Source organism: Tachysurus fulvidraco, chromosome 1 (assembly GCF_022655615.1).
Source record: "Tachysurus fulvidraco isolate hzauxx_2018 chromosome 1, HZAU_PFXX_2.0, whole genome shotgun sequence".
Lineage (NCBI taxonomy): Eukaryota > Metazoa > Chordata > Actinopteri > Siluriformes > Bagridae > Tachysurus > Tachysurus fulvidraco.
The window spans coordinates 46,865,646-46,884,986 of NC_062518.1; the positions used below are offsets into that span (position 1 = coordinate 46,865,646).

At 43.7% G+C, this 19,341-nt stretch overlaps 2 protein-coding genes across 12 annotated transcripts in view; one reads left to right on the top strand and one right to left on the bottom strand.

The window, feature by feature from the left end:
- Positions 1-14,337, bottom strand: part of LOC113642183 (neurofilament medium polypeptide-like) — a 69,372-nt gene extending 55,035 nt beyond the window's left edge. For 4 of the 9 annotated variants that reach the window (XM_047823104.1, XM_047823103.1, XM_047823095.1 and 1 more), the window contains exons 1-8: positions 13,966-14,337; positions 10,208-11,361; positions 8,293-10,094; positions 7,630-7,734; positions 7,212-7,289; positions 6,973-7,062; positions 6,771-6,857; positions 162-248 (exon numbers count right to left, since the gene is read on the bottom strand). In XM_047823104.1, coding sequence (XP_047679060.1) covers positions 7,690-7,734; positions 8,293-10,094; positions 10,208-11,348 — 2,988 coding nt within the window. In that variant the 5' untranslated portion in view covers positions 11,349-11,361; positions 13,966-14,337 and the 3' untranslated portion in view covers positions 162-248; positions 6,771-6,857; positions 6,973-7,062; positions 7,212-7,289; positions 7,630-7,689. Of the gene's footprint in view, positions 1-161; positions 260-6,770; positions 6,858-6,972; positions 7,063-7,211; positions 7,290-7,629; positions 7,735-8,292; positions 10,095-10,207; positions 11,362-13,965 lie in introns of all 9 variants that reach the window. The other 5 variants (XM_047823109.1, XM_047823111.1, XM_047823110.1 and 2 more) reach the window with 3 other exon arrangements.
- Positions 14,338-15,404: 1,067 nt separating this feature from the next.
- The window catches only part of si:ch73-174h16.4 (leucine-rich repeat-containing protein 14), a 4,712-nt gene continuing 775 nt past the window's right edge, over positions 15,405-19,341 (top strand). For 2 of the 3 annotated variants that reach the window (XR_007144583.1, XM_047821829.1), the window contains exons 1-4: positions 15,405-15,627; positions 16,562-16,841; positions 17,059-17,859; positions 18,178-19,341. The exon at positions 18,178-19,341 is cut by the window's right edge. Coding sequence is in view for 2 of the 3 variants with exons in the window: in XM_047821829.1 (XP_047677785.1) it covers positions 16,564-16,841; positions 17,059-17,859; positions 18,178-18,757 (1,659 nt within the window). In the remaining variant the exon portion in view is untranslated. The remainder of the gene's footprint in view (positions 15,628-16,561; positions 16,842-17,058; positions 17,860-18,177) is intronic. The other variant, XM_047821836.1, reaches the window with a different exon arrangement.

The following is a 19,341-nucleotide window of genomic DNA, read 5'->3' on the forward strand; positions in this document are numbered from 1 at the left end:
TTTATCATCTTTTTGTATGTTATATTGTGTATATAAGTCTCTAGTTTTGTATTCTTATTTTGGTGACTTGGAGCTGTGGTAACAAATTTATTATAATATTATAGTTTTTGTATTAGACATTGTATATAGTGAAATTTAAGAAGATGATGCACCATACTCACTGTTAAATGTATCAAATCATTCCAGACTCTTGGTTCTCCTAAGTTTCAAAATATCTTGATGTGGTTTTGTATCTTCTTCTCCAGCACCTGGAATTAAACTAAGCCTATTTTAACCCTTAATTTAAAAAGCAAATCCATACCCTGACTGAATGCCACTCTTATCATATCCAATGTTGTCACCACTTGTCTGCATTTACTGCACATAACACCAGGCCCTCTTCAAGCTCCACATGGAGCTTTAGCAGTCCTTCCATCTCTCTCTCTGTCTATCTCTCTCCTCTTACTCTCCATCCTTCTCCTATCCCTGCACCACAAAAACGAACCAATTCCCCCTGACAAATTGCCCCCAACAACATGCTCTCACCTCTACCTTTTTGCATTAATTTCATAGAGCACTACATATGCCCCTTTTCGACCGAGGCAGTTTGAGTGCTGGTTCGGAGCCAGAGCCTAATTTAGAACCAGTTCTTTCTGTTTTGACCGCCAAAGCGGTCAAAACTTTCCTGAACCAGGAAAAGTGGTTCTTAAGTAGCACCAAAACGTTGCTGGTCTAGACTTAAGAACCGCTTGTGTCAGGGGCTGTGGGCGGGGCTACTGTTAGCGCATTTGATAATGTACCTTAAGTATACTAATGTTTAATACACTTTTACTTTACCGCAATATGATTATTATCAGCACACATGATAGTATGTAGCTACATGCTAAGGCTAACTTTTTTCTGTGTTAATGATAAAATAACATTATATACTTTATCGATTACAACCTCCGTTTATACAGATTATACGTTTTATTCGCCACGTTTGGATGCCAATGCATGTTCGCAAAGCCATGAGCATTAACAGTAAAGTAACATCCGCCGCTGTTGTTCCCTTTCGGAACACGAGCTGTGTCGAAACGCTATGGGAACGCCCTCTGCATGAACGCGCTCTGAACCACGTGTGTAATCTGACCAATAGGCGTTGGGACGTGACGTCATCGGCGGGTGATGTCGCGTAAACAGGAAGCTACAAATGGCTGCGAGATGGACAAGACGCTAGCTTCTGCTCGTTCAGGTAAGCGCTGTTTTCCTGATACCGTGTTTCTGATCGAGTGATGGCTGGCAGACAGAATTTCTGTGTGTGTTTTTCCGCGTCCCCGTTTCATTACCGGGAAGGATTCGCATGAACGGTGTGTTGTTTGCTTGGGAGTGGAGCATGCGCAATCGGCTCTCGAGGGAATCGATTGCTCGCACTGTAGTCACATGGCTATGCGCACGCTTCGCTCCCGGAGAGTGCACTTCGAGAAGCCAAGCTGGATTTAGATTGGCCGGTGGAGGCAGCAGAAGCAGCGCACACCCAGTAAGCTGGATGAGCGTTTCCTGCGCCCTGTGTCACTTCCTCAGCGCCGGAGCCTGCCATTTTTTCCCGATCTGCACACCTAGGTGTCCAGATCCTGGAAAACCCCGTACTCTACGCGTACTTCTCCTAGTCACTTCTCGCTTTACGTGAATGTGGTTGGGGCTAAGGCATGAGGCTACGGGGCGATGCCACGGTTGGAAGAGACGCTGGCTAGCTATTTCTCCCCTGGCGTAGCATCATCAGTAAAGGCTCCGGTGTTCCCTACTAAGCCGCTACGTGCTACGTCGGCCTTAGTGGGGAAGGCTTACATGGCAGCAGGTCAAGCCGCGGGTTGCCTCCACACCATGGGTGTGTTGCACGCATACCAGGCTGACCTGCTACGAGATTTGGGTGAGGAACTTAGCTCCGGGACCGCTGATATTGAGGAGTTGCATCGGACTGACAAATGGGTGGTGGTGCGTAGACCCTGTCAGACTATGGTTGGGGGGATGGGGCGCACCTCACATTACGGTGCCCATCCCTCCCCTGCACCACCGGGGCGCTGGGCCGTTGGCTCTGCCACAAGATGTGCTCCAGAGCACGGCCCCCTGCCAGCGGGTACCTCCCTCCACTTCCGCCCAAAGTCTCGGTACGGGTGGGGGAGACCCGCCGCCTCTCAGGAGGTATCAACGGCCGCAGTATGTTGCTCCGGCCATTCAGGTCATGGAGGCCGGTCTGGCAGCTCTGCCACAGGATGTGCCTCAGGGCACAGCTTCCCTCCAGCGGTTCGCTCCCCACCTTTCCACCCGAAGGTTTGTTGTGGAGGGGGAGGGTCCGCCGCCTCTCGCGAGGCGCCATCAGCTGCAGGGCTCGGCCCCAGCTGCTCTGAGTGGGTCAGAGGCCAGCCCCGAGGGGCTGGTTCCCCTGAGGAACTTTCTGACAGCTTGGGACCAGCTGCCAGGAGTCTTCCTGTGTGTCCTGCGGATCATAGAGGACGGCTACACAGTTCAGTTTGCATCCTCTCCTCCCCGTTTCAAAGGCATGTGTCCCACCCTGGTGGGACCCGAGCAGGCTCTGGTCGTGGAACGGGAAGTGCGCACACTCCTGAGGAGAGGAACCATCGAGGTGCTTCCCCCCTCGGTTCAGGAGTCAGGCTTCTACAGCCAGTACTTTGTCATTCCGAAGAAGGATGGCGGGTTGTGTCCCATTCTAGATCTACGCTCCTTGAACCACTCTCTCAAGAGGCTAAGGTTCAGGAGGCTCACCCTCGAGGAGGTCGTGACTCAGATCAGATCCGGGGACTGGTTTGTCACATTAAATCTGGAAGACGCATACTTTCATGTTTCCATCCTTCCTGCACACAGGAGGTTCCTGAGCTTTGCATTCGGGGGCGAAGCTCACCAATATTGGTTCCTCCTGTTCGGCCTAACCTCCTTCAGGAGAGTGTGGAAAGGCCAGCCACTTACTGTGAAGCAGTGCCAGAGGCTGCTAGGGCTCATGGCAGCGGCGTCCAGCGTAATCCTGCTTGGCCTCCTGCACATGTGGCCCCTCCAGTGGTGGCTCCGGGGCAGGGGGTTTTCTCTCAGGGGAAACCCATATCGTTCCATCAAGGTCTCGCGGCGTGCCCTTCGAGCCTTGGATGTTTGGAAAGATCGAACGTTTCTGTCCCAAGGCCCCATGTTTGGGGCTCCGTGTCATCGCGTGACGTTAACCACGGACGCTTCCCTCACGGGGTGGTGGTGCAGTCATGTGTGGCCACTCCATCCAGGGTCTGTGGAGCGGCCCACGTCTCTCGTGGCACATAAATTGCCTGGAGATGATGGCGGTGTTTTTGGGGTTAAAACACTTCCTCCCGGACCTAAGAGATCGCCACATATTGGTCCACGTGGACAATACTGCGGTGGTCTCCTACATCAACCACCAAGGGAGCCTCTGATCTCGCCCTTTGTACAAGCTAGCACGAGCGTTCCTCTTGTGGTCTCGGGACAGACTCCTCTCTTTGAGGGTCATTTATATCCTGGGACAGTTGAATGTCAGAGCAGATGCCCTGTCGAGGCAGTTGCCGAGGCCTGGGGAATGGCGTCTCCACGCCGAGGTGGTAGGATTCATATGGCGGAGGTTCTGCAGAGCCCAGGTGGATCTGTTTGCGACACGGGAGACCTCGCACCCTCTGGTTCTCCCTCTCTCACCCAGCCCTGTTAGGTCTGGATGCCATGGTGCAGTCGTGGCTGAGGCTATGCCTGTACACCTTTCCCCCGATCGCACTGCTCCCTGGAGTTCTGGAGAGAGTTTGCCGGGTTGGAGTCCGTCTCCTCCTGGTAGCACATCGACGGCTGGGCAAGCCATGGTTTGCGGACCTGGTGTCCCTACTTGGAGGCCCTCCGTGGGAAATTCCTCCCAGGAGGGATCTCCTCTCACAGGTGGGTGGAACCCTGGTGCACCCCTGCCCAGAGCTGTGGAGGCTGTGGCTGTGGCCCCTGAGGGGGCACAGTTCATAGCAGCTGGTCTCACTACCGAGGTAGTAGAGACCCTTCTCCACTCCAGAGCTTCCTCCACAAGGAGGTCGTACGCCGCACGATGGCGACTGTTTACGTCGTGTTGTGAGCACCATGGCCTGGAACCAGTTAATTGCCCGATCAGCTCAGTTCTGGAGTTCTTACAGGAACAGTTTGCCGCTGGGTTAAGCCCTTTGACCCTGAAGGTTTACGTGTCCGCAATCACGGCATATAGCACCCCGCCGGCGGGGCAGTCGCTGGGTAGGCACCCATTGGTGACACGTTTCCCCCGCGGCGCCCAGAGGCTGAGGCCTGGGACGCGACCCAGAGTGCCTGTCTGGGATCTGGCAGTTGTGCTGGCGGCTCTATCGGAGCCCCCCTTCGAGCCATTGACCGAAGTGGCCCTTAGGTTTCTGTCTATTAAGATCACCTTCCTCTTGGCGATTTCCTCCCTGAAGAGGATCGGGGATCTGCAGGCCCTGTCCATGGCCCCATCTCGCCTGGAGTTTGTCCCTGGCATGGCCAGAGTGTTTCTCTTTTCGAAACCTGGGTACGTACCGAAGGTGCCTTCAGCCCCCTTCACGAACTGTCGTGTTGCAGGCATTCTGCCCTCCTCCGTTTACAGCCCCCGAACAGGAACGACAGAACCGACTGTATCCAGTGCGAGCACTGGTCACTTACCTCCGCAGAACGTGTCCGTGGAGAAAATCAGAGCAGCTGCTCGGCCGCTAAGCAGACGTTGAGCAGATGGGTAGTGGATGCGATTGTGTCGAGTCCTCTGGCCTCCCCACACCGCTCGGGGTCCGAGCTCACTCCACCCGGAGTGTGGCGGCCTCTACGGCCTGGTCCGCTGGAGTGGCACTCCAAGACATCTGTGACGCTGCGGGTTGGTCCACCCCGCTGACCTTTGTCAGGTTCTATGACCTTGACCTCAGAGCCACCCCGGGCTCCTCTGTCCTATGTGCAGGTGCCGAGGCCCTCACTCTCTAAGCAGGGTCTGGTCAGTGTGGCGTGATTGGACACTCGTTCCCATAGCGTTTCGACGCAGCTTGAGTTCCGAAAGGGAACGTCTCTAGGTTACGACCGTAGCCCTAGTTCCCTGAGGAATGAGACGCTGCGTCTCCGTGCCACACTCCCTGCATCCCTGCGGCGCTTACCTTCTCTCACAGGAGCTAGTGTCTTGTCCATCTCGTTTCGACGCAGCGTCTCGTTCCACATTGAACTAGGGTTACGGTTGTAACCTAGAGACGTTGTGTTTGTGTTTGCCACTGCTGCGCTAAAGTTGCTGGGACACGTGACACGTATACAGTGACGTCACACTCGGCCCTGTGATGGCTCTCTAGCCGGTGGAAAGGCAAACCGGTTCTTAGAAGGTTCGCCAGTGGAACCAACTTTGAACCAGCACCAACGCTAGCTCTGAACCAGCACCTGGTTCTTTTTGATGGAGAAGAGGCAATAGAGACAACCACAGTGATCAAGGTATGCATCCATCCCTACCATCTACCCAAGCATAAAAATTAGGTTGTTGGGATGAGCTAAAGTCCAGGCACAATATGGGAATAATCGACGAGTCTCAAAGAATCTGGTCTAGCTCAATGAAGGATGTGAACATCAGTCATCATCTGGCATTACAGCCTTCTAAGTTAGAGGTGGACCACAGCCTGGGGGGTGCAAATGGCTGTTGTGGATTTCCTCTCTCAGGCAAGGGATGGGAATTTGGTGCCAGGCCAGACAGTTCCCTGGCTGAAGTTGTGTGATGGGGTATGTGGAAGCAGGAGTATCGGTAAGCACCGGGGTCAATGAGCAGTAAGGATCTGCACCTGTATGGGATTACTCTAACGTGTTTTTTTTTTTTTTGTGATGCAGTGAGCAGGAGAGGTGATAAAGTATAGAGAGTCAAGATAGAGTCAGAGAGTCAGACAATTTAGTGTGCAACACCGGTGTTTCACAGGGAACTGTTCTGTCTCCTTTCCTTTTTACCCTGTACACCACAGATTTCAGCTACTTTACTGAGTCTTGCCATCTTCAGAAATGTTTTGCTGACTCAGCTATAGTTGGTTGTATCAGTGGTGGTGAGGAGACTGAGTCTATAGTCTACAGTGGATCATTTTCTACAGGTCTACAGTGGATAATTTTGTTATACTGTATGCTGTAAGCAGAACCTTCCACAGCTCAATGTTACAAACAACAACGGAGCTAGGTTTTCGACTTGAGGAGGACTAAAGCACCTATGGGGTCTCTGTAGACATGGTGAAAGATTTAGTGTCAGAAAGAAGGATGGTGTCTAAGCTACTGACCATCTCAGACAACAACATCTACCCACTCCACGATGTCCTGAAAGGATACGCCTCTGTGCAACAACATCTCTCATTGTGTAACAATACACATTTACTGCTATATTTATTCAAATTGTATATCGTGCTATATTTATCTTTTTGTATATCGTCGCTGTCGGGCGGAAACCTCCTATGTCCAAATTTTGTCAATTTAATATTTTTTCACATATCGATGCTATTGGTCAGTCCCCATGTGGGTCGATTATTTTTACAAGTTATTAACCAAGCTAAAGTATGAATACGATACTGCATTTTTTTTAATATCCTGAAAAATAATGGTTTTGGAGATACAAGGATTCTGCCTGAGAGCAATGATGATATATTGTGTATATGAGTCTCTATTTTTGTATTCTTATTTTGGTGACTTGGAGCTGTGGTAACAAATCTATTATAGTATTTTGATTCTGATTCTGAAAGACATTATACATAGTGAAATTTAAGAAGATGATGCACCATACTCACTGTTAAATGTATCAAATCGTTCCAGACTTTTGGTTCTCCTAAGTTTCAAAATATCTTGGTGTTGTTTTGTATCTTCTTCTCCAGCACCTGTGGAACAATTATAAAGCCAGGAGAAATGAGTGGTATTGATCTGCACCTGTACTGGATAACTCCAGCATGTGAAGAAATAGTGAAATTAAAGACATTGATATACCACACTCACTGGTAAATGCAATAAATCGTTCCAGGCTCTTAGTTCTTCTCCTTTTACTAATTATGTTTTCATAATGTCTTGTGTCCTCTTCTCCAGCATCTGAGGTACAAATATATTGACTGTTAGACATATTCGTATTGAAAGAAAGAAGCTGAGTAAGTATTGTAACAGATGATTTACAATGCCAGAGGTGGTCTTTGATTAAAATAAGCCTATTTTAACCCTTTGGTTAAAAAGCAAATCCATACCCTGACTTTTCACGGATTTTCTTCTCTTCCCGAATTCCACTCTTTTCATATCTAATGTTGTTTCAATTATTCTGACACCTGGAAAACAGTACAGATTTAGTAATTGTTGTATTTACCTCTCAGTCTTGTATATTACAAATAGAGATAGTAATTTGCTGAAATTTTGAAATGAGATGATGGCAGAAGTAAAACAAAATAATCTACATGATGAAAAATTTACAACAATCAAAGAATAACTGAACAGAATGACCGAAGGACGGATAAACAGTAAAAAAAATTAACAAATTAGCTCATGTAAATTTAAATGATTATGTATCGTAAGCAAAGGGCTTTGTATAGTTACATTAGTTTGATAAGGATTTAATAGTTTACAATAAAATGTATAAATCTTTATAAGCCATGCTGTGATTCTGATGACCTTTATGATTTAATCTGGATGAGGACGATACTTTTGTCTCAGGAGACTGTTGACGTCTTTCTACATGCTGTCTCTGGTTTGGGTTCTCTTCTCCATCCTTGGTGTCTAGAGAGGTGAAAGAATTATTTACCACAGAATACACTGGGAAATGAATAAATGTAAATAAATTCCAACAAATCTGTCAATTTTTACAGGAAAATACTAAATAATGTACTAGAATATCACTAGTAAATTCATTCATGAACAAAAGTAGCTATGATTGAAAAAAGTTTATATTCTCCATATTTTACTGGATTATTATTTTGCGTATGTCCACAAAACTAGAAAAAAAATAAAGTAATGTTGGAAGTGTGGGTGTGGCTTTTGAATTCGATTTGCATACTCCTTTACAGAACTTTATACAGATTTCATTATGAGTGTTCTGTATGGATTGTCTTTAAGTCTCTCCCTTTTTGTGTTTCTCAGTCTGGTGTTTAATTGCATGTAGGAAAGTTACTTAATTGTCTCAGTTTTCGCTCATACCTCTGGGTGGAGCTTACATGTTTTAAGAGGGTAATCCTTCTTGCTGTTTAAACATTACTTAAAAATTGTTACCACTTTTTTTCTACAAAATTTCACTCTTGTATATTTTTAGTGTATGTAAAACTGAAAGAAGACACTTGCCTGCATTGTTATTGATGTCTTTTCTGTGTCCCCATTTTCCATCCCTACACCTAGTGCTGTTTCTCTTAAGTTTAAGTATCTCTTCTCATTTCTCTGTTGGTCCTTCACTTCATAATCTCTTTTGTTATTTTGGAGCATCTGTTTTTCCTCCTCCTTTATGCTATGTTGGAGTGTATGGTCATCAACAGCCCTCTTTTTTTGTTGGAGCATATTTTCATCATCCTCCTTATAGTCCTGCTGGGGTGGTTCTTTCTTATGACCCCTCTTGCTCTGATGGGATATCGCTTCATTAACACCTTTGATTTTTGGAGATTTCTCTTCTTCACCCTTGTCAGTGCTTTGGGGTTGCTCTGTTTCACCATGTTGGGGTAGTTCATCTTCATCTTTTTCATTTTCTTTGTGAATATGTTGGAGTAGCTCTTCACATTCAGCTTTCTGGCTGGGTTGGGGTAGCTCTTCACCTTCGTCTTTGTGACTGGGTTGGGGTAGCTCTTCCTCTTCTTCACCTTGGCGAATGTTTTGGAATACCACTTCATCTTCCTTATGATATTTCTCAACATAGGGTAGCTCTTCGTCATGTTCTTCTACACATTTGTAAAAGTGTTGGGGTAGAGCATCATCTTCACTTTTCTGACCATGTTGGGTTAGTTCTTCATCTTCTTTACCCTTCTGCCCATGGTGGATTAGCTGTTCATCTTCGTCACCTTGGCTAATTGGTTGGAATGCCTCTTCATCTTCTTTATCATATTTCTGAACATAGGGCAGCTCTTCATCATGTTCTTCTACACCTTTGTAAAAGTGTTGAGTTAGCTGTTCATCACCTTGGTGGATGTGTTGGGTTAGCTCTTCATCATCATCTCTACATTTCTGGCCATGTTGGGTGAGCTGTTCGTCTTCCTCACCTTTGTGAAAGTGCTGAAGTAGCTCTTCATCATGTCCTTCTACACCTTTGTAAAAATGTTGAGGTAGCGCTTCATCTTCTTCAACTTTCTGACCATGCTGTGTTAGCTCTTCATCATCTTCTCTACATTTCTGGCCAGGTTGGGTGAGCTGATCATCTTCGTTACCTTTGTGAACGTGTTGAAGTAGCACTGCATCTTCTTCTTCACCTTTGTGAATGGTTTGGGGTAGCTTTTCATCATCATAGTCTTGAACGTGTTGGGTTAGCTCTTCATTTTCATCATGTTTGTAAACATGTTGGGGTAGCTCTTTGTCTTTCTCTTTATCTTTGTGAATGTGTAGGGGTAGCTCTTCATCTTCTTCATCTTTTTTACCATGTTGGGGAAGTTCTTCATCATCTTCACTTTGCCAAATGTGTTGGAGTAGCTTATCATCTTCAATATATTTTTGAACATGGCGTAGCTCTTCACCTTTCTGAATGTGTTGGAGTAGCACTTCATCTTCACTTTGCTTCATCTCTTCATTGTTACCGCCGGTGCTGTGTTGTGGGATTTTTTTAACATCCACCATTTTGCTGCATTTGGTTATCTCTCCATCCAAACGCTTAGGCATATTGCTGACAATGTGCCTCAGCAGTGAGTGAAAAACTCCCTGGGTTTCTTTGCCTGGTTCTTGCTGGTGATCAACAAACCCAGAGACCAGTGTGTTCATGGTCTGAACACCTGTTTCTTTGTGTACTCCATAGGTTTTATAGCTGAGAATTAAATATGTCACAAACAGGTACAGAATCATGATAAATTGCAAATTATCACCATACACTGTAAAAGAGATCCATTCTGTCTGACATGATGGTTTTATTTTTCTCCAGCAGACAGAAATCTGAAGAATGCAAGTCACAATAACTGAAAAAAAACAAAAAACAAGAGGTTATGTGTAATAATAAAAATAATGCCACTAACAAACAAATCTGAATCATTTAAGACATTTCAATGAACTTTTATTATCATTTACTCACTTTGCTGATGATTGGAGACAACATTATAAAAGGAACAAGTAATGTTCAAGTCCCACACGTCATCCCAGGGATGAGGAGTGTATTTTTGCAATGTTGTATGCTGTACGTGTTTTTTGTTCTTTTCTTTATCGCCATCTCCATCTCTGTCCATGCATGCTTCCTCTACTTCTGTACAAGTATTCTTTTTACTTGTACTTGCATCTGGATCCCTGTTATCACCACTGCTCCTAGACAGACCTCTGTTTATTTCAGCAGGGCTCTCTGAGCAAAGGTCGGGTGTAGGTTTAGTATATTCATTTTGGATGTAGGATGATTCAGGTGCAGCATTTTGCATGTCAGCTGGATGTGACATCTCTTTTTGCTCAGTAGGATTTTGTGGTTCATTTCCCTCTGGTCTCAGGGATTTAAACATGTAGTCTTCCAATCTGAAGCAGCTTTCCCCCCTTATGGGTTCATCCATCTTTAACTGCTCATTGAGTCTCAGTGTATCCATCTCATTCTCTCTCAATGTGCCCACTCCCTGTTCACTTGTGACCAGTTGCAATAACTGACCATCGTTTACTTGGACTATCTGCTCTATCTTTTCCATCAGCTCCCTGACTTGCTTGCGATCATTACATTTGCGATTGTTGAGCACATGGTACCTCTGCTCACACTTTTCCACCAAGCTCTGGAAGGCCTGCCCATTACCTTCCAGGTATTGCTCAAATCCTTTTGAATCTAGAAGGTCATATCTGGTGAACAGTAGCATGGTGTGTTTCCAGATATCAGCATTGAAAAGACTCAGAGCATTTGACAGCCTTTGCACAAGTTTTTGGTTCCAATTTTGGTCTTGGGAAATGGGGATAGTGAGAAGCAGGATGTGGAACCCTTGACACATAAATGATACTGAATTGTTTCCTTGCTTCAGAGTTTTGAGTGGGATATCTGGGTAACAATCTGAAATCCATCCGGGTGTATCTACCACAGTCACATTTCTACCCTCAATGATACCTAAGCGATGCGTTACATGCTCTGTATCAGTGTCAACTTTAAATACACTTTGGCCCAGCATGGTATTTCCAACTGAGCTCTTTCCTGTCCACTCCTCTCCCATAAGGATGATAGACAATCTTGACATTTCCTTCTTCTCCTTCGCCATCTCTCTTTTGCCCCTAAATGAAAAGAAATATTACAGTTACTGTATGCAAAAATCTGAACAACGTCTTGCAAACTGTAATCAACGCACATATACAAATGTGTGAAAGCAAATCCAAAACATACACCTTTCATTATACATCTATAGATGAAATACACAAAATCTTACAATGTGCAATGTGACAAGTGCCTTGTGGGGAAAGTGGCAGTCAATGTCAATGTCAATTTTATTTCTATACATAACACCAGTTGACCAGTGTGCTTTACATCAATGCAAAAAAAAAAACCAAAACAATAAAATATCAATAATTGATTAAAAATAAAAACACAAGCACACAATACAGTACAATACAATTTTATCCTGGACCATATGCTGATTCAAAAAGGTATGTTTTTAACCTAAGGAGAAAATCAAATGCTAACAGGCAAAGCATTCCACAGTCTGGGAGCAGCTACCGAAAAGGCACAATCACCCCTACTTTTCAGCTTTGACTTCGGAATTGCTAGCTTGGTAGCATGATGAATTGGTAGCTCAGTAGAAAAGGCATTGTGAGTTCAAATCCCACCAACCTCCCACTGTTGGACCCCTAAACAAGGCCTTAATACATTAATTGCTCAGTTGTGAATGTAAGTCACTCTAGTGCCATAAATATAAATGTGCAAAGTGGAAAGTAGTCAACACAATATGGTGGTATTCTCAATGGCTTTTGAGGATGTGGAGTTGGCATATGTAACCGGTATTGTTACTAGCTGCTCTGCTGGACAGTAACAGCTGAAAGACTGAGTGTCCTGAGTGACTGCTGTGTGAGGAATGTAAGAAGTACTTGTGCTTTTAATTTACTTTTAAGTACATTTGTAATCTGATGCCCTGTCCTCTAAATAAAGCCAGAGCTGTTCCTACATTTGAGCTATTTTTAACTCTCTCTACCAGAGACCAACAATGGAATCTGTTTCTCTTTAAGAGCTGCCTGTGTTTCATTAACCTACCCTATAATGTTCGAATGCTAGAATTTCATTGTAGCAGTTTGACAGTCTCTGTACCAGTGCTATGGTAGAGGGGTGTGAATTGTTTGACCAACAGGGGGATAACACCCCTCCTTTTCCTATCAGCCGGCTGACAGGAAGGTGAACACAATTTCCCATTTTCCTACACTACATACACAATAGAGCACAAGCTCTTCCTGAAATATTTTTTTTTAAAAAGCACTTATTTTTCCTGTTTCTTGTCACTCTCTATGGGTGTATGCCAAATGCTGTAAATGTACTTGTGTATGTAAATGTAAAAAACTAAAAAAAATTACTTGATTCTACATGAGTGGTACAATTAATTCATTAATGTGGTCATATTATAATAATAATAATATATAATAATAATAATAATAATAATAATATATATAATTATTATTATTATTGTTATTATACAAAAAACTAGCATTATATAGATTTTTAGCTTGTCTTCTTGTTGTCGAACTACTAACTAACTGGACGTGTAAGTGAGACACGCCTGTTTCCCCCCTTCCCATAAGTCTGAATAACATTTACTCATTTACTGCACATGCCATAAACCTTCAAACTTTTACTCAGCACACATATTTATATCAGGTAAACTAGAATCTTCTGTATTTCCTTTTCGGTTCGGACACATTTTCTTGCTTGCCATAAAGATACTTAGTGATCCGCTAGTCCATTGTTTCGACACACACAGTCACACACAAACACACACTCACACAAACACACAAACAAGCAAGCACACAAACACCAACACACAAACACAAACTCACTCACACACACACACACACAGACACACAAATACACACACACAAAAACACAAGCACAAACACAGACTCACACAAACACACACAAACACACACACACACACAAAAACACAAGCACAAACACAGACTCACACAAACACACACAAACACACAAGCACAAACTCACACAAACACACACACACACACACACACACACAAAAACAAAAGCACAAACACAGACTCACACAAACACACACAAACACACAAACACACACAATCAAGCAAGCACACAAACACCAACAGACACAAACACACACAAACTCACTCACACACACACACACACACACAAACACCAACACACAAATACACACACACAAAAGCCCAAGCACAAACACAGACTCACACAAACACACACAAACACAAAAGCACAAACACACACAAACACACACACACAAAAACACAAGCACAAACACAGACTCACACAAACACACACAAACACAAGCACAAACACAAACTCACTCACACACAAAAACCCAAGCACTAACCCAAGCACTCACACAAACACACACAAACACTATTTTTAGATTACAAATAGTGGAGTAAATGCAGGTCTGATTTATAACAGCAGTAGTTAATTGTTTCTTTATTTATTTTTGTTGTTACAGTAGTAGCCCTAGTGCTCAAGGACATACAAGTACACTGACATAAGTTCAGTGTGTCCAGGCCTGCTATAATAGTTAAACTTATGCAATATTCTGATCTTTAAAGTTTTATATATATATGTAAAAAACACAGTATTTAACAGATCCTTTAGGAACCGAATGTAAAACACGATATGAATATAATTATAATGTACTTTATTATTACCTTCAGGGAGCTTTTTATCCGACGGAGTTTTTGCTTTAACTTCCTTCCTTCTTGCACTTTGTCATAACTTTCACTTTCGCGATGACTTAAAGTCTGTGTGTTTTTATTACCAAACATGTCAGTGTTTTTAACTGGTTTTAATCCTGTACTTCTAAATAATTTTGACTTAGTAGTAAATAAATAGTATAATAAACAATATATTTCGGAGTTTCTTCATTTAGTGCGCTTATATAACATACATCTCAACTATAATATGTGAAATATGTAAGTATGATTCATTAGAACTGCAAAACCTTAAACAATTTACAAGATTTTATTTAGTTATTTATTTATTTATTTATTTATTAATTTTTCGAAACTTATATTAAAAATTGTTTTTGCTGCCCTCAGTGGTTGCTCAGGCAACGCAGAGATCACGGCGCATGTTAATGTCGTCATCACCGAGCGGCGGTGTTTATAATAAAAGTAGAGAAATGGACGCATGATTGGGGATTTAAAATGGCATTTAATAGATCGTGCTACATGCTCTTTACAAGGAAGAGAAATGTATGGAATATACAGATTAAATTATATTCCCATAGCATGGAAAGAGTAACAATGTTTAAATATTTAGGATTATGGTTCGATGAGAAATACACACACACACACACACACACACACACACACACACACACACACACACACCGAAAATAAAAGAAAATGTATAACTTATAACTTTCCAAAACTTTAATATTTGAATATATATATATATATATATATATATATATATATATATATATATATATATATAAATATATATATATATATATATAATTATACAATGTAGTGCAAGTGACATATATTAAATAGTCTGTGCATAATTTAAATGAGTGTGTGTGTGTGTGTGTGTGTGTGTGTGTGTGTGTGTGTGTGTGTGTGTGTGTGTGTGTGTGTGTGTGTGTGTGTGTGTGTGTGTGTGTGTGTGTGTGTGTGTGTGTGTCTGTGTGTGAACGTCCAGGGTGTATCCTGCCTGTGTGTGTGTGTGTGTGTGTGTGTGTGAACGTCCAGGGTGTATCCTGCCTGTGTGTGTGTGTGTGTGTGTGTGTGTGTGTGTGTGTGTGTGTGTGTGTGTGTGTGTGTGTGTGTGAACGTCCAGGGTGTATCCTGCCTCGATGCCCGATGAAGCCTGAGATAGGCACAGGTTCCCCGTGACCCGAGGTAGTTCGGATAAGCGGTAGAAAATGAATGAATGAATGAATGAGTTGGGAAAAGAATGGAGTTTGAAAGGGATATCGGGGTTTGGTGAAAAAATGTGGGAATGTGATAAAGAATTATTTATTTTTCTAAAAGAATCCGGAATATACCACAGAATATACAGTAGATGTTTGTTTTGTAGGTACATGAAGCCCTGAGGATGCTTATGCTGGTACAGTAGGTGGCGGTAATGCACCTAAATAAGTCGGTTGTGACACCAAAGAAGAAGAGTTTTGTTTACTAGAGGAACGTAGTAGCGGAAATGTCTCTGTTTGGATGGAGATCGTGTAAATAAACTTAGGATATTGTTGTTACTTCTCCTACACAGCTAGTCTGAGGTGATTAGATTTCAGGATGCGGTGTGTTTATGGATGTAAACATCATGTACTGGGTTACTTATAGTCATTTATACACGAAGAGCGGCTTAAGGTCTGAAAACTTGTCTTTTTAATCTGCAGTCTGTCTCTTTTCTGTCTTATTAACATCTTGTTCGTCACCTTTCATGCTTATGACTAACAAATAAATGGTTCTGAATCTGAGACTGAAATCTTCTTACATTTGTGTAAAATATTTAATAACGATCAAATGTGTTGTAGTATTGTAGTAAATCTAGCAATATTACTGATTCATTTGCAATAATTCTGCACTAATTATACATATTTCCCTTGTTTTTACTGCATTTTGAATATTTTACTAAAACGTGATCTATCTATCTATCTATCTATCTATCTATCTATCTATCTATCTATCTATCTATCTATCATTCTTTGCTTTATATTAATATTACACAGGTTACATTCTGGACATTTTGAATTTGAGAATACAAACAAGAAGTCATTTTTTGATTGTAATATATATATATATATATATATTAAATATTTGTGATATTTAGTGCCCCCTTCTGGCAGAGAATTATTTGAGAATTACAAATAAAGTTAAATCAAACAAATCCACTTGACCCAAACGTATATATATATAATAATTAAGTCAATTCAATTAAATGTATTTATATAGCACTTTATAATATATATAACCTCTAAATATAGAGTTTTATTTACTAGAGGAACGTAGTAGCGGAAATGTCTCTGTTTGGATGGAGATCGTGTAAATAAACTTAGGATACATATATATATATATATATATATACATATCCCTAGTTATAGTCTTACCATCTTGGTCTGGTGGAAACGTCCTTAAGTTTTCATGGATTTCTTTCGTTTTTAGGAAATGTTTATCAGTGGGGCAGAGATAATTTCCGGTTCTGAAGAAAATACAAAAAAAAAATACAGAGCTATACATATTATATTATTAAGTACTGCTATTATTACTAATAATAAAACTTCCTCATTTTCTTGTTCTGTAGTGATGGTGGTGTCGTTGGTGTGCCTGTGTGCACGGGAAGTGGTCAGTGATCACAGCTTATCGGCTGCATGGCTGAGCTGTGTGCCGAGAGAGCTGTACAGACCGCTGCTGGACGCGGCGCTCGCTCGGTGTCGCCCGCTGACCATCGGGGAGCTGGTGCAGCGCTGGCCTGAGCGGACTCTCAGCTTCCGAGGACCGAGAAAACGTGACTATCAGCCACCGAACCGGCTGTGTGTCCAGGCCCTGCTGCTGGCTGTGGTCAGGGGATTTTCAGATCAGAGGTACCGACACACAATACACATTTGTGTATAATAATACATTTGATTTAACAATGTAATATTTAACAAATATAACAAATACGGGTAACTCCTGAAAGACATCTGTGATGTGAAAGGTAATTTGTCTTACAGATCATTTAACAATGAACGGTTCAGCATATCTTTTTTACATCTGTTAAAATCTTCACTAAATTCTCTCCGTCCCACACGTTGGTCTTAGGTGTCGCCTGCAGCTCCTGGACCTCTGTGGTCTGCAGAGTGAGGATGGTCACTCGGACGATGCCATGGGTGGCTGGTCCCTTACCGTGGCTTTGTGCTCCACGCTGATTCAGGCACGAAATGCCACCTCCCGGAGCAGACGAGACGTCCGAGAGAAGAAAAAGAGAGGGATGGAGATAGAGCGGGACGGTGTGGCGAAACGAGACCGAGCCGGACTTAAGAAGAAGGAGGATGGGGTGAAGATGGATTGCAGAGATAATGCAGCACCTGAACAAGGTATTCCGTCTCCAGAAGAGGAGAACGTAAAGGGCGTGAGGAGGAGGATGGAGCTGCAAAGAAGAAGGGGAGCTCAGCCACAGGAGATTCCCAGCAGAGATGACGTTCTGGTGGACATCAGGGCTGATCTCTTTGTCAACGCGCGATCCTGGGAACGCGTCAGCAGCACCCTAAAACTTTCTGGCCCACTTCGGATTCACTGTCGCTTCCTGCGAGTGGAGGAGCTTCCTGCGTCTACCATTGCCTCCCTGCTGCACCTGCTGCCCCAGGAGGAGCTCCTCGGTGTGGACTTGCGCTACTCCAGCCTAGGCATGTCTGGGTTAGCATCGCTGTTGCCCCGCTTGGCTTGGTTTCCTCGACTCGGCTCGCTCCGGCTACACTACTGCAACCTGGACATGCTGCGTGCTCGGCCTGGCCAGCAGGAGGCACTGCAGGAAGTGTCTCGAGGGCTCGGAGGGTTGAAGAAGCTGCGCAGGTTGAGTCTCACCGCTCTTCGTCTTCCGGGACACCTGCGCCTGCTGCTCAGGTAAAACACAACTTCAAAGGTGTTTGGTGTTTGACGTTGACAAATGTCATCTATAAAACATCTGTGCAGATGGATTGGACATGGTATCTGGTACAAGGTCATCAGGTCAACAGTTTTTATTTTTTTTTTTGGTTGGTTGGTTGTTTTTGTTTGTTTTTTTGATGTTTCAATCAAAATCTAGTAAATAAACTGCTTGGAACACAGTAGCTGGTCAGTGTGTGCAATACAGTGACTGGTCAGTAGGTCGGCTCAGGGATGTGTTTTTAATGACAGGTTTTGTATTTTAATTCACTTTCTGTCGTCTCTGCCCTTCTGCAGCTCTCTGTCGGAGCCTCTGGAGTCTCTGGAGCTACCGTACCTCAGTCTGACATCTGGTGACATGGCGTACCTCTCACGCAGCCCTCATGCATCGTCACTGACTGAGCTGGATCTGAGTGAAAACAGGCTGGACGAGTCGTCTCTTCACTCCCTGCGCTATCTCCTCGCCCGGGCCGAACACTGCCTGACACGCCTCTCTCTGTGCGGCTGTGGACTTTCAGACGGGCCCTTGGGGCAGCTGCTGCCTGCTCTAGGGCAATGCCATGCCCTCCGCAGCCTCCGTTTGGCACTGAATGCGCTCTCCAGGGCAGCGCTGGTGGAGTTGGCACGGACCGCAGCAGGCATCGGCTCCCTAAGGCTCCTCCTCTACCCAAACCCGCTGGAGGAGTACGAGCCTGGGCTGCCCCCTCTACCCTCCAGCGCACAGCTCCTCGACTGGCCTCTTATCGAAGAATCGCACGTTAAAGAGGTCACACTGATGCAGCTGAACGAGGTTTTGAGAGCCAAAGGACGTACGCAGGACCTCTTAATGACCTCCGACCTGATGAAATACAGCACTGACCTAGCAATGGATGATTAAAGGGATAGTTCAGCCAAAAAGGAAACTGTACAGTTTATTTTGAGAAGGATTTACAAGGCTAATGTAGAACCAGAAGCTGACTTGGTATGAATTTAAAACTGTGCATCATGATAAAGTGTAGTACCTGGTGGCTATAAGCTTTCACTATCTGTTAGCTTATGGCCACAAGTTGCTAAAAGTCTGGCTAAATTATTCTTTTATCAGCTCATAACCCACAAGTCTTGTGTAGGTCTGACAGTCGGGCTTCAGGCTTTGTGTCTGGCGCTCATGTTGACGTAAGTTAGGTGCCTACGGTCTGAGAAAGCCGACTATCTTCGCAGTAAGCAGTAAGTGCACCTCGGCATGAGACTGGTGGTCATAGACCTTCAGCTTGTTAAAACATCCATCATCCAAAGCGAGGCATTCTTGAAATGGCAATCAGCATACAGAGTGATACAGAGAGGATAATCTTTATCCTGCTGAGATGAACACAAAGCCCATACAGACAGATACATGCTCATGATCAGAAAACAACAATAAGAACAAAAATTATCGTAACAATCTAAATGTCTTTTGGCACTTTTATCCTACAGATTTCTCCGAGT